This window comes from Thunnus thynnus, chromosome 5 (assembly GCF_963924715.1).
Source record: "Thunnus thynnus chromosome 5, fThuThy2.1, whole genome shotgun sequence".
NCBI classification, from domain to species: Eukaryota; Metazoa; Chordata; class Actinopteri; order Scombriformes; family Scombridae; genus Thunnus; species Thunnus thynnus.
The window spans coordinates 5,903,973-5,918,091 of NC_089521.1; the positions used below are offsets into that span (position 1 = coordinate 5,903,973).

The window sequence follows — 14,119 nt, forward strand, 5'->3', positions numbered from 1 at the left end:
ACTCTATGTTTTGTAAAATCAACACACTGCACACATTCATGCTGTTGATTTAATCAATTTTAATAAATAAATACAGAAAAATAAGTTCATGGCTCCATAGAGACGTGGTCCTATAATTACAATGCAGGTCAGTAGACACAGACACACTGGGGAGAGACAGGCTGCAATCACACAGGAACAAATAATGGGATTTTATCCCTCTTCTGCACAGATTTTATGCTTGCATGGCTGATGAAATATGAGCGATAATCAGATTTCATGTGACATCCACTCCTTATATAGGCAGGGAATATCCGATCGCAGGTCACAAGTTAAAAATCCAATTTGTTGTACCCCTGAAGCTGCAGTGATTGACAGGAGTAAGCTCTGTTTGCTGAGCTATGAGGGGAAAATGTAGCTTATTGTACAGCTTTGGCCTTCTGATCCTCTATGAAACTTTACACTTCTTCTTGAGGACATATACAGTGTGCATGTGAAAATATAGAAACACACAGAGGCATTATATGGTAAAATAAAACTATATGGAGAGACCCCTCCACTACTCAGTAACTTGTCAATGACAGTTGGTCAAAATGACCAACAAATCTATCCATCGGTCCCAAAACACTTGTAGAACGTTACCAGCTACAGCAGTCATACTGTGTGCCATTCATCATTCAGTGGGTTACCTCAAGGTACTTACAGTTACACAAGAACAATGTCCTGTCAGATCCAAGACACATAGAGGTATATTGTGATAAATATCAGTAATAACATGCACCAAGTCAAACATCTCCCCTAAGGATGAGTTAAGAGAAAATATCTTTGCCACATTATAAAAAAATCAAGATACTTCATATGCTTTGATATCTGCAAATCCAAAATAAAACTATGATCAAACATTATTAAAATTTTTAGTATAATTAAAAATAAGCACTCAAATACAACGGAAGACCTGCATCCCAATCAATGGTCAATGATCCTTTCAACATTATTATACAGTATGTTAGGACAAGCCATTAAATGAATATGACTTTAGGATTAAGAGGACAGAAAATCATATATTCATCTCAGTCTTAGCCATATATTATACAGTATATCATATCATATATCATATCATATCAAATCATATCATATCATAACAGTCTCAGTCGTTCATTATAAGAGCTTATATTAAGAGTTTCAAACAATGAGAAGCAGGTTGTGCAAAGGGAAGAGAAAACGAGTGCTACTCTGTAGCAGAAGCTGGTTCAAAGTTTATTCTTATCCATATAATATCAAATATGATCATAATCATGGATCTACTGAGTGCTAAAACATTCTGACTTTTAGAGCTTTTTGAAGTTTTACAGTCAGAACCAGGGTGACACAGTTGCCACATACAGTATGAAACCTATTAATCATAGTAGGCACCTTTTAAACACACAAAACGGACTATAGCTTATATCAGTAATAAACTGTTGCAGTAATTATGTCTCCTCGACACCCTGTATATAAAGTCCCATCTGTCCTCTGTCTCACTATCTCCTGTAGGTCCAGTACTGTTCCTACCAAGCTACAGATCAGACACACCCCCGTCACTGTAATTCTACGGTAGCTCCTGCACACAGCAGCAAATGGATGAGGTTCTACTACGTCTCAACTACTGTGCTGTACACAAACTCTAGCTTAACACAATGTTAATTACATGAGCACGATGCTAGAACCGAGTGTCTGTACGTATGAAGCTTTACACGTCCCTTCCTGTACACTTGGTGTCTGCATGCTGAGGGCCTTTGCTCCTGTGCCTCAAGGTCTCTGCAGCATGAAGGCTTAGCAGGCAGCTCAGTGGTTTGCCACTTCACAAGGTTTGTGCTGTGTAGCCGGCCACCTGCCGACTGCTAAACAGCCTGCATGTCCCAAGTGAGCCAGCAGCACATCACATGCGACACTCAGCCTGACTTCACTTATAGCACATGGCAGCAGTTGTACTGAGCCAGCGGGAGAATCTTGGGCTTGTTGTGTGTCGGTATGTTGAAGGCCAAAGCTTTTTCACAGAGAGGGAACTGAAACAGTCTCTCACGCAACTTTAAGCTGTGCCGTTTCCCTGCCTCCACCCTCGGAGCAGCCTCATCCCGCGCCCCCAGTGCATTGTGGGGTTGAGATCTGTCTGTTGAGAGGTCATCTCTCCCGCTTTTCTCCGTTCTCTCGTCTTGTTTTCCTTCCTGTCCTGTCTTTTGAGCTTCCTTCCCGTTCAGGCTGAGTCTGGCAGAGGGAGCAGGGATGGAGGGGACAGAGGAGTTGGATTCAGGGAGAAGAGGAGGTTTGTTGGTGTTGTTGTTGGGTTCTGTCTCCTCATCCTCTCCTCCCTCTGGGCTTATGGGGTCTGGCTGCCCCTGACAGCACGGGACCCCCAAACCAGGCAGAGATGATGGTGGGATTTCAGGACTCTGACTGACAGGATTGTCTCCATGACTGACTGGTTGGTCTGAAATCACACTCTCACTGTTTTCTTTCTCTATGTCCATCTCCATCTGAGCTTTGACCTCCACCTCCTCCTCTTCCTCCTCCAACATCTCCACTGAGCGTTCTAACTCTTCCTCTCTTTCTTCCTCTTCCCTGCACTCTTGATCATCTGCTCCATCAAGCATCTCCTCAGCTTCTTTCTCCGGCTCCTCTACTAACAAAGATGACACCAAACCTCCACCCTCTTTTGCCAGACTGCCCTCCTCCTCCTCCTCCTCCTCTTCCTCTTCCTCCTCTTCTTCTTCTTCTTCCTCACAGATCTGCTGTAACGCCGGGAGGTTCTTGGTGACAGGAGGCTCTTCATTCAGAGGTGGACGGAGGGTGAAGCTGAGGCTGGGCTGCCAAGGTCCAGGGAAAGCTTGCTGAGACGGGGGCCTCGCAGCAAGCAGGTCCCCACACTCAGGCACTCCTGAGCGGGGAGAGCTGGGAGAAAGGGCCCCTGAGAGCCAGTGGGGCGGGGCCTCCGGGCTGAGCAGGGCATTATCCAGCCCCTGCAGCCAGTGGTGAGCCTCGATCTCCTCGAGTGACGCGCGGCAAGACGGATCCTTCTGGAGCATCCTGGAGATCAGGCTGACAGAGAAGAGAGGGAGAGTTTTATTGTTTTATGGAGAGGATATAAGCAGCCAGTTTGTTTGCATCACATCTTGATGATCTGCCATTAAAGCAAAGTATCTTGACACAGAGACTGACTGATTTAGATCAGATCTAGGCAATCTCCATACATGTTAACCATGTCTGTTAGTGAAATATCTTGAAACTTGTATCAGTTTTGAATGTCCAGAAGGTTGTTCTGTTCTACTCTGCTCCTTTTTTGAAATCAAACACATCATCATATGACCGAGGGCTAAGTCATATGACAAGTACTGGGTCAGATGTTCCAGGATGTGTTTGCAGCCAAGGATAATCTAACAAACCACTTGGTTGAGGGTATTTCTGCATAATGCCTCCTAACTACCGCTGAATGAAGAAGAACTGGAAATGAGTGTATAAAGGCGTTCATTCACTCAGGATTCAGAACAAGAACAGCAAGCAAATATCTTAGTTTCTTTCAACATGGATGCTGTACTGCTCCTGTTGTTGCAATTTGTACCACACCAACAAATTTGGTTGTCACTGGCAACAAATCCCATTAAAAGACAAAACCACCAATGTGTTAAGTCTATCTGTCACTTTCCAATCCTGTTTGTTGCCTGCTTGTTCCTGCTGAAGACACGAATCTTTAAAAATGGGTCACAAATAGAAAGCTTGCAGCACTTTCTAGACATAACCTACACACATTTGGATTTTCATAGCAGTTGAATTTGAATTGAATAGATCTGTAAAAACCCTTGCCTACCACCTACTTCTTCCTTTGATTATTCCTCTGTTGATCAAAAAATGAGACAATGAAATTATCCAGAAGTATTTTAATTGTATTTTAAGGTTTTATGTCACAGTAATGTTGTTATCTCTCCAGACCTGCAGCAGCCGAACAAACGTTGATGTTAACGCTGCCGTCCTGTGAGCAGAGGACAGTGTGTGTGTGTGTGTGTGTGCCAGGAGTGACGGTTATGTGAGAAGACGCAACTAAGTGTGAGTTGTATTTTGAGTTGTATTTTGTTCCAGGAGTGTGCTCGTGGGTCTCTGACAAGATTGAAATACAGTTCAAAGTTCAAGGACACAGATATTCTTGTATTAAAGAAAAGAACAGCCAATATTTGGTGGCTAACACTCGCTGTTTAATGCCAAGTGATTCACTGTTTTAGCAAGAGCTGTATTTGCAGCAGGCTGGAGCAGCCTCTGACAACTAGGACACTAAAATTATCCACCGAAACGCACGCTAATGAGATGATTTTGCGGTCAGCAGCTCCTTAAGACGGGGTGACACACCACATCTATTCTACAGCAGAATGTCTCTGAGTGAGAGTATGCCTTTAAATGAAGAATCAATTTACAATCAAAAAATTAAATGTACAAGGATAATAAAAGATTTTATTCTAAAGCTGTGGTCTGAGAGGAACCTTGATCTTAACCAATGCCATAGTCTAACCCCACCGTCATTCATCAGTACTCACTCTCTGCAGTCGCCTGAAACATGTTCAGGGACGGAATAGCGACAGTCAAGAATCATGACCAGAGTCTCGCTGTCGTTGGTTTCCTGGAAGGGAGGGACTCCACACACCAGCATGTACAGGATCACCCCGAGAGACCAGATATCTGGAACACACACACACAAAGCAGAAAAATGAGCCTTAAATAGTAAATCGTCTCTGGCATTAAAATAGCCTACAATCCCTCTGCTCTCTGATCATGTTTAGAAAGCTGTGAGCCTCATATTCAATATATAAACATATTTCCTCTTTGATTTGAAAACAGCCAGAAATGTTTTTTTCTGAAAATCTGATTTTGTCCTACACAAATCTACATAAAAAGACCATCTATTGATCCCAGCGTGGAAATTCTATTTTCTCTCTTGCCTTCTCCACATCCTCCACAGAGAGGTCAGAGGTCAGGGTAAGTAGAAACAGAGCGGCCTCCCTGCTGAGCGTTATACAAGGTTATACGAGGTTAGATTAATTCTTCAATGACATGGAATAAATAAATGAGAGGGAAGTGGATGTGTAACAGTTGGATGTCCGGTTTACGTGTCGAAACTGCACACGGATGGACCTGGTAACCTTGACCCCTGACTCAAACACACACACACATCCAGGCTTCCTGGTGCTGACCAACAGCGCTGACAGTGTGTTCTTTTCTCGTCTCCTCCCTTTCCTTCCCCTCCTCCTCCTTCTCCTCCACTCTCTTGTCCTCATGAACCAGTCGAGAACACTGTGGCCGGTTCAAGGAAACACGCACACACATGCAGAGGGAAGGGAGCCGAGGGCTGAAGGCCATAACAAACAGAGGGCTTGTTGTGGTGTTGTGCTATTCTGAGAATAATCTTGCTTTCCTTCTCTCTCTTTTCTGTCTCTCCTTTTTCTGTTTCTCCCAAACGCCGGGCATAGGAACACTGCTCACTCTGTTCACATTGTGTGTTAACTGTGATGAATCAGTAGAAATAAATCCAGATCATATATCTAATAAAATGCTGCTTCTGCTAATGTAACATTAGTTTCATGAGTCCTTGAAAGGGCGATTGTTTGAACTTTTATCAGCTTTCTTCTCTGTAGAGCTTTACAGGGAGCACTGCCCTCTAAAAAGAGATTAAAACATAGTAGCACATTCATATTTAATAAAGCAGTGATTGACTTATTGTGATATTTCCACTCAACGGTCCAATTGACACTTTTTAGCTTTCTTCATACATTTGGTGTTTTCTCTCTACTTGCGACTGGTCTGCTGTATTCAGATCATATCAGAGGATGGGAAACTAAAGAGATTTTCTTACTTTTGAGAGGTTCTTTACATTTTCAACACATTCTTAAAGCATCCACAACTATTTATGATGAACTACAGCACCTTTCTTTTGCATTTTTTGGTGTGGCTCTATGGATAGCAATGACAGTTTGTCATTCTTTCGTCCAGACTGAGATATCTCAACAACTATTGGATGGATATTTTGTACAGATGCTCATGGTCCTAAGAAGATGAATTCTACTGACTGGTTTACTTTTAGTGCCACCAGCAGGTTGAAATTAATTTCTCCAGTACTTTGGTTTATGACTCAATAACATTCCCATCAGCAACAGTACTTTGAGCCCCTGTATTTTGTGTTTGGTGCTAATTAGCAAATGTTAGCATGCAAGAGAGAGGGGTATGACAAGTAACAAAGGTCCGAGGTGCCCCAGTTTGTCACTTTCGATACTACATTTATGAAACTAGCAGAAAGACATCAAAGAAAAGAATACTCATTTTCTATTTGTATTTAGAAGGTCGACATCGATATCCTTCTCTGAGTATTCTGTAAGCAGCATTCGATATTAAGAATGCACCATCATTGCTAATGCAAACCTATTTATACTTTATTTGTACTTATTTATTTACAAGTTTCAAGATACGGATCATTATTGCACTGGACAATCTGCAGCTTCCTAAAACTACAGTGGAATTGTTAAGATACTGTCATAATGGCAAATAAACTTTCATTAATAACTTAATTTCATTATAATATCCTAACTAGATTAGATGAAGAGGGTTTCAAAAATGTACTCTTTAATAATGTGATAAAGATCTATACAGTATCTATCCTTGCATTCTCACACGTACCAGTCCCATGTGTAATGAACATTCAACCATTGTCCCACATTACTCTCATGATGGTCCAAACAACAGCCCTCAGTCCTCCACATACAATGTACACTCACATGCACACTCACAAGCACACTCATTCCTGTCTAGAGAAGTGTTATGCAACAGGAAGGAGGAGAAGCCACTGAGTGCTGGGAGTGTACTTTTCTCTGCTCACTGGGGAATATCGCACATTCTCACCACGCATTAGTGGCCTGCTGACAGTACAAACATGAACTACACACACACAAACACACACAGTACATATAAACCAGATGTGGATGGGCCGAATCTAGACATAATTTTAACTATAAAAGTGCTGATATAAGATCCAGGGGTCTGTAGTCCAACTGTGGCCCTTTTCAGAGGCCGCCTCTTTTGAAGCGTGCGTTTCAAGACAAAATACGTCATAAGGGGTCAACAAAGCCGTTCCTACTCCAAAAGCTCATCCAAGTTCGGACAAAAAAATGCAGCCCTCTTTGACCACATTTGGAAGACAAAACTGGAGTATCCCAGCATCCACTGCATGGACTTCACTTATTAAATGATGTATTTAGGTCATCAGACACTGATAAAATACATTGTATCACATGAACTGGACCAATTATGAAGCCATTTTCCCTCATGATCTTGACGTATTTCATTATTCTAATATGATTATGTCCTAACTCTGATATAATGATCCTGATAGAGATGGGAAGCAAATGACTATACTGCACATAAATGTAGTGTGCATTCAGAGGTGCATTTTTCTTTCAATATAGGCATCATTGTCACTATTTTATCTTTACTTTAAAGACTTTGTGTAAGCACCAGTATTTCTTGGGAATCGGTTGAGCTTCATGGAGAATGCAAGAAATGTTAATAAAATATTTGCTCACTTTCTTAAAATAACAATTATAGTTTTGTAAGATTTTTTTTGTCAGAATTAAAGGTGTACACTGGCAATTCAGTATATCTTGTAAAGTTAGGGGACTTGCTTAACTGATTTTTAAAAATAATAATCTAATTGATGCAGCAGAGGATATCATGAATTTTAGTTCCTAGTGAGAGCTTAGCTCAAAAAAAACTGGATCCTACATTTCCCATAATGCAATTTGATAGTATCCTTTGTTAGACTGTCCATACCTGATAAATGGCTGCATCTTTCAAACTCAGTGCTCACAGTTTGTAATGCAGGCTTTCAATTAAAATTTTGAATTCTTTACGCCCAGCCTGAGATAACGGTGATGACATCATCATTAGTTATTTTGTCCTACTTCAGAAATCTTCCTCAGAGCCACAGAAGACATTATATAATTGCTTTCAAAGGCTGAGTAGTACTAACCATGACAAGTAAACTGATCTTCATGTGTAAAATTGGTGGCATGCCCCTTTTTACAGATGCCACTGAGTGTAACATGTGTTCAGGAAAAAAGCAGTTATTTGGAGTATTTCCCCTTTAAGTCTGCAGTGTTGTTATAATTTCCAACACGCACATAGTGACTGTGTGTTGGATCTGGGCTTTGCAAGCTTTGGAAAAGTAGTTCATATAAAGAGTCCAGCAGCCTTCAGGTTGATATGAACACACTGACAAAGAGGTTTTGTCTGTAAAACTTCTTTGGTTATCCGACTATTCCTTGATCTAATTACGGGGGGCTTTCCATGTGCTTCTTCCCATCAGGTTACAAGAAACCAACACTCTCCACCCTCGAGCAGAGAAATGAGTGATGTATACCATGTGGCAGCCAGACAAAGATGAGGCATGGAATTCTAAATTTTGCTGTGGTTTAATACATCACACTTTGTGGACAATGGACAGCACATCAGAGCGCTGTAACCCAACCTGACCTCAGGCTTCATTACTGTGTCTGACTAATTTTGAATCACACATCCTGTCAATGCTCTTAAAAGAACAGGACTGACACCAAGAACTACCATTTACTGTTTTAGACCTTTAGAGAGCAGATTTTTCTCACAATTTTAGCTGCACTAAAAACCCTTAAATTGATCTAACAAGTAAATACGACAATTAGACCACAAAACAACAAAATAATCACAATCACATCCAATGCTATTTACGGTGTGTAGCTGACACTCAGCTAGGCTTATAAAAACTGTCAAATGCAGAAGTTCCTCTTGCACAAACTCCACCAGTGTGGGCCTTCCTCCATTCTTATCTGACATTTTCCATAACATTGTTGCCAAGCAGAACTTCTCTGTCACAACTTACACATTCACTAATAAACTATGATTTATTGTCTCCTTGTCTATAACAAACCAGGTGGATCTAGTTCCATTTCACCAAATGGCTATTATATTTAGAAATCAGCAGATGAACATGCACTACAGCCCTGGCGACGACCTTTCACTGACTTAAAATCATTTTCTTGTCTGTGAACCTGACGTCAACACTTAGACCTCAGAAACAGTACACACATGCATGCACACAGTAATGAACAGATATTATGTAACTGTAGGCAGTGTTTATCTTTGTCAAAGGCGAGAGGCCCTTCTTGTCTCTCCTCTGCATCATATGACTGTCATCAAACACACACAAACACACACACACACTGTCCTCAAACAGTGTACACATGTATACTTTAAGACTCCCAACAGTGAAGGAACCACAGTGAATTAAACAGCAGCCTGTTTATACAGACAGAGCAGCCTATCTGTGTGAGTGTGTGTGTGTGTATAGACATGTTTATGAGTCACCTTACTAAGCTGAGATCACTAAGGGACATCTCTTCCTCTGTGCAGCTCAGGATTATCACACACACATTTGTGTGCTTGGGTGACGGTAGTGTACATTTCTGTCAAAGTGATGACATAATCATGATATCTAAAGCTTGAGTCACATCAGAGTAGAACAGAAAAGTGCACTTCAGTTGAAGTGAAGCAGAAAACTGTCTTGGAGGATATAATAAAATGGATTTAAATGGACGCCCTCCGTGTGGACGCTTTTAGAAACAGGAACTAACGTGAAAAAAGGAACAAATGCAACTCATAAGTCATGCTGAGGTTATAAATGCATGTGAGCCGTGTTTCTTCACCACCACTCGCTTTCATACACATGTCATGTCCTCGCTAATGAAGAAAACATCCTTAATGTAAAAACATTCATTCAAATGATCTAACTCTATTTAGGATTTTTGCCATCAAGGATGTTGTAAACACTGCAGGATAATGTGTAAGAGCAACTGAAAAAACCTGTAGATGCCCTTCTACAAAAACAGCTCCTAATTGCAGTTGGGTTGCATTTGTATTCAGTGCAGATGCATTTGTAGTCACCAGAATAAATAGCGCACAAACCCTGCCAAAATCCAGGCTAGTCCAGCTAAGCAGATAAGACCACCAACCTCCCTGAAGCGGACATGCTGTGTCCCCCCCCCCCACCAGAAGAAATCCCTTTTTTTTCTTCTGTGTCTATAATGTCAAATCCCACAATCTGTCTGCCTGCCTCACCTCTAATATCAGACACATCCCTGCAGTACAGACCAGCCACTTTACTATGAATAAACAGCGATGTCTGTTATCCGTCTCTGTCTTCTCTCTCTCTCTCTTTCTCTCTCTCTAACACACACACACACACACACACACACACACACACACACACACACACACACACACACTCACACAAATGCTTGCTGTGCAGTGTGAGAGGCCAGTGGTGAGCTGCAGTATTTGGTTCCACTGCAGAACGTGCCCAGTTGGCTCATGACTGGCTGGCTTTCCTAGACTGACCCAGATACACACACTAATCCTTTACACACACCGACACACACACACACAGATCCATACACTTCATATACATGGGCACAAACACTAACAAGCACATAAATATGATAGGACAAATAGAACAGGAACACACAAGGTAAAACACACACACACACAGGATCAAGGGGACAAATATGGCCACACACATACACACACACACACACACACACACACACAGGGACAGTAATGAACACATAGACATATGGGCTCATGCAAATAGGTACAAATACAAACATGACAGCCCTAAAGCTGAATTTGTCATATGAATTTACTGTTTGTCACGTTAGCAGTTTGACCTTGGAGACAGCAGTTGACAAAAAAATCTGATGTTATCTTACTAATGTGACCTCATTTCGGCTCATCTGCTGACGAGAATAGTGTGATATGATCGAAAGCTGCAGAACAGCTACTGAATTGGACAGCTTTGTAAACTGCTGTTTCTAAGGTCAAGAGGGAACTTTAAAGCCAACATGGGAGATAAATCCTTTGAAAAAAAAACTGAATCTACTATTCCCATGACAACTGGGCAAACTCTATCTGCTGATGAGGATCATGGTATATGATAGAAAGCTCCAGAACAGGAAAGACTGTTTAATCAAATGATCAGACAAACTTGTTGGGCCTACAATAATCTCATTTCCTCCTCAGTACAGAGTAATTAATAACTGAATTGCATCAATTGTGCTAAAGCAGATTTAGTCACTTTAATTACAGTTTTAGATGCAGTATTTTAAATGCTGGATGTTGAATGTGACCTCAGGCTATAATTTGTATGTAATGTATGCTTGTTTGTTATATCAGTGTCAACAACACAGTTAAATTTGCATGACTAGACGCCAACACGTGCTTGTTTATTTAGGCCAACACTTCACTTTCAACACACCTGCATCCTCACCAAAAAAACACTTTTCTGTTTCTCACCTACAGCTGGAGCATCATACTCTTCTCCCAGCAGAATCTCTGGAGCGGAGTACGCCAGTGACCCACAGCTGGTGGCCAACATCATCCCAGGTTGGAATAAATTGCTGAACCCAAAGTCCGTCAGCTTCACAGCCCCCTGCTGGGGAAAGAACACTACATTCTCAGGCTTCAGGTCCCGGTGCACCACGTGGAGCTGATGGCAGTACGCCACAGCGCGCACGATCTGGGCAAAATGACGCTTAGCGGTGTCTTCAGCCACGCCTCCCTCGTGGCGCAGGATGTAGTCGTAGAGGTCACCCCCCTCGGCCAGCTCCATGACCAGGTAGAGGGTGGTGGGTGTGTCGATGACCTCGTAGAGGCGAACCACGTTGGGATGCTGCACCAGCCTCATGCACCTGAAAACAATTAGTAATGACGGTTACTTAACAGAGGAAGTATTAGCTTTTCATAGCACTTTTTATTTAGACAGGTGCATTCTTTTTTTGTTCAGATGGGTCACACACAGGCTTCTTTTGGAGCTATTTGGGGTTTAAAATCAGTCTGTTTGAAATCCCATTAAATCTGATATTTTTAAAAAAAAACAAGCTGCTCCTGCTTTTGTTTTTCAGTCTTAAATAAATATCATTCTTTACCTCACTTCTTGTAAGAGGTGGCTCGTTGCCATGACATCAAGTTTTGTCTTGTCAATCATCTTGACAGCAACCAGCTGCCCAGTGTTGACTTGACGAGCCAGTTTGACCACCGCAAAGTGGCCCCTGCCCAACGTCCGACCCAGATGGTACAGTCCGCTGAGATCACAGCGACCAGGGCTGCTCCTGAGTTCGGGATGTCCATCTTGGGCTGAAGTTATTTCTCCAGAGGAATCCATGATTGAAAGAAAAATAGGGGTTGAAAGGTATGGGGGAGAGGAGGAGGAGTTGAAAATAAGGGCTTCAGGAAGATGGAGCCAGTGATACGAGGAAAACGCAGATGGAAAATTGTCGTGTCAAGGTGTCAGGGACAGAGGGAGGAAGGGGGTGGAGGGCAAAAATCTTCCTCACTGTTGGAGAGTCGCCTGGCAGGACAAAGAAAAGACAAAACAATGAGACAAAATGACCGTGTTGATAATTCTGGCCTTTGGCCCAGAGGGAAAAGGGCTTTAGATGAGGTCAGCTGCTGCTAATTCCTCATCCCTTCAGGCACTGGACCAGAAATAGAATATTTCCCATCTTTTAATGAAGGCAGAAACGACAGAACAAGTTTAAATAAAGTGGTTGAGAGTAGATCACAATGTATAGGACCGTGGTGCAGTGAGAGCAGTAGAGAGTAAATTATTCTTTTATTGTCTGTGATGTGGAGGACGCTGTGTTTGGCTCCATCTCAAATAACACCCATCAAGCACAAATGGCACGTCGAATCAATACTGTAACAGGAAACCATAATGTATGTTTGTGTGTGTGTGTGTGTACACGTGTGTGTTTGTGTGTCATTAGTTTGGCTAAGAGGGTCAGAATGTGGCATTAGATCTGGTGATGTCATCATCAGATCTTCCCAAGGGTAACAAGTTCATCTGCCATCATCAGCTTCATCACCATGATCATCATCAATGCAGTCACCACTGTCAACTTCATTGTTTTCTTTATCACGCTCGCCCTGTGAATACGCATCATCAATACTTCATCAACATCATCATCATCACTTATTTATCACTATAGCAGCATCATTAAAGACAGCAGCAGCCTTTCACAACATGTTTAAAGCCCCTCTCCCAAGTGGACACTAGCAGGCCTCACCGTGTTAATATGAGCTGATATTCTTATCTGTGCACTTTTTTTTATCTGATCCATAACACTGCGTAATGTTGCCTACGGGCTGCTACACTTGTGTTGAGGCCAGCTGTTCTCTACTTGGCCCCAGCTGCAGTCCCGAGTTGGCACATACGCATGTAGTCATCCTGCTGGCTGCTGCTCAACACCTCCAATCTCTCACTGACACTGACAGCGCGACAGGAATATAACGCGGCTCCTGGACCGGACAGACAGCTATGAAAACACAGTAACATCGGCGCTAAACTTACCATTGTTGTGCAAATATCCTGCAGATATCCCGAAGCTGCGAGCTGCTTGTTCTGTCAGCGGTCTGAATTCAAACGTGGAAGATGTCAGCGCCGCGCTCTCTCTCTCTCTTTCTTTCATAATACTCCATGTTCGCGGTCCATGTGTGCACATACTTTCCTCATGACCGCTCGCCTCAATGCTCTCCAGAGTCTAGGGCTTGTGTGACTGGCCGCGCGCTCGTTCGTCAAACGAGAACATCCCGTGCGCGCGTGTGCACGTACATACGCGCGTGTGTGCCCGGCTTCCGTCTGACGTCAATACATGCCAGCTCGTTCCCGGGCGCAGCAGCAGCCGGCGGCGGTGACGAGCCTTCCGTACACAGTGGAGAGACTGAATAACTGAATGAATGCTTCGGAAGTCCAAGAAATTATATAACTGACTAATGTGGGGTTTTTTTCTCTAAATAGCAGGGAAGTATCGAGCTGTATCATAGGCTAATGTACACAATAACCTACATTCCAAGGATGTTTTTATTGTAATGACTTGATTCTTTTGAGAGGTCTCAGAGGACTACAGGGGAAACACTTGGACAAAAAAGTTGTTTCCATTTATACTCTTAGCCTGCTCTCAGAGACTTGAATGTTCTAAAAAAAAATCACATAGTGTTCCTATTAGCCAATATCTCTTTTACATTTTTTATTTTAAATTTCTTT

General features: G+C 42.4%; 1 protein-coding gene across 1 annotated transcript; it reads right to left on the reverse strand.

The window, feature by feature from the left end:
• Positions 1 to 39: 39 nt before the first annotated feature.
• On the reverse strand, positions 40 to 13,790 carry snrkb (SNF related kinase b). Its single transcript, XM_067588866.1, has 5 exons — positions 13,427 to 13,790; positions 12,003 to 12,424; positions 11,371 to 11,765; positions 4,539 to 4,680; positions 40 to 3,054 (listed from the first exon to the last, which is right to left on the reverse strand). Exons 2-5 carry the CDS (start codon positions 12,236 to 12,238, stop codon positions 1,926 to 1,928), a joined length of 1,902 nt encoding a protein of 633 aa, XP_067444967.1. The 5' UTR covers positions 12,239 to 12,424; positions 13,427 to 13,790; the 3' UTR covers positions 40 to 1,925.
• Between the last annotated feature and the right edge of the window lie 329 nt (positions 13,791 to 14,119).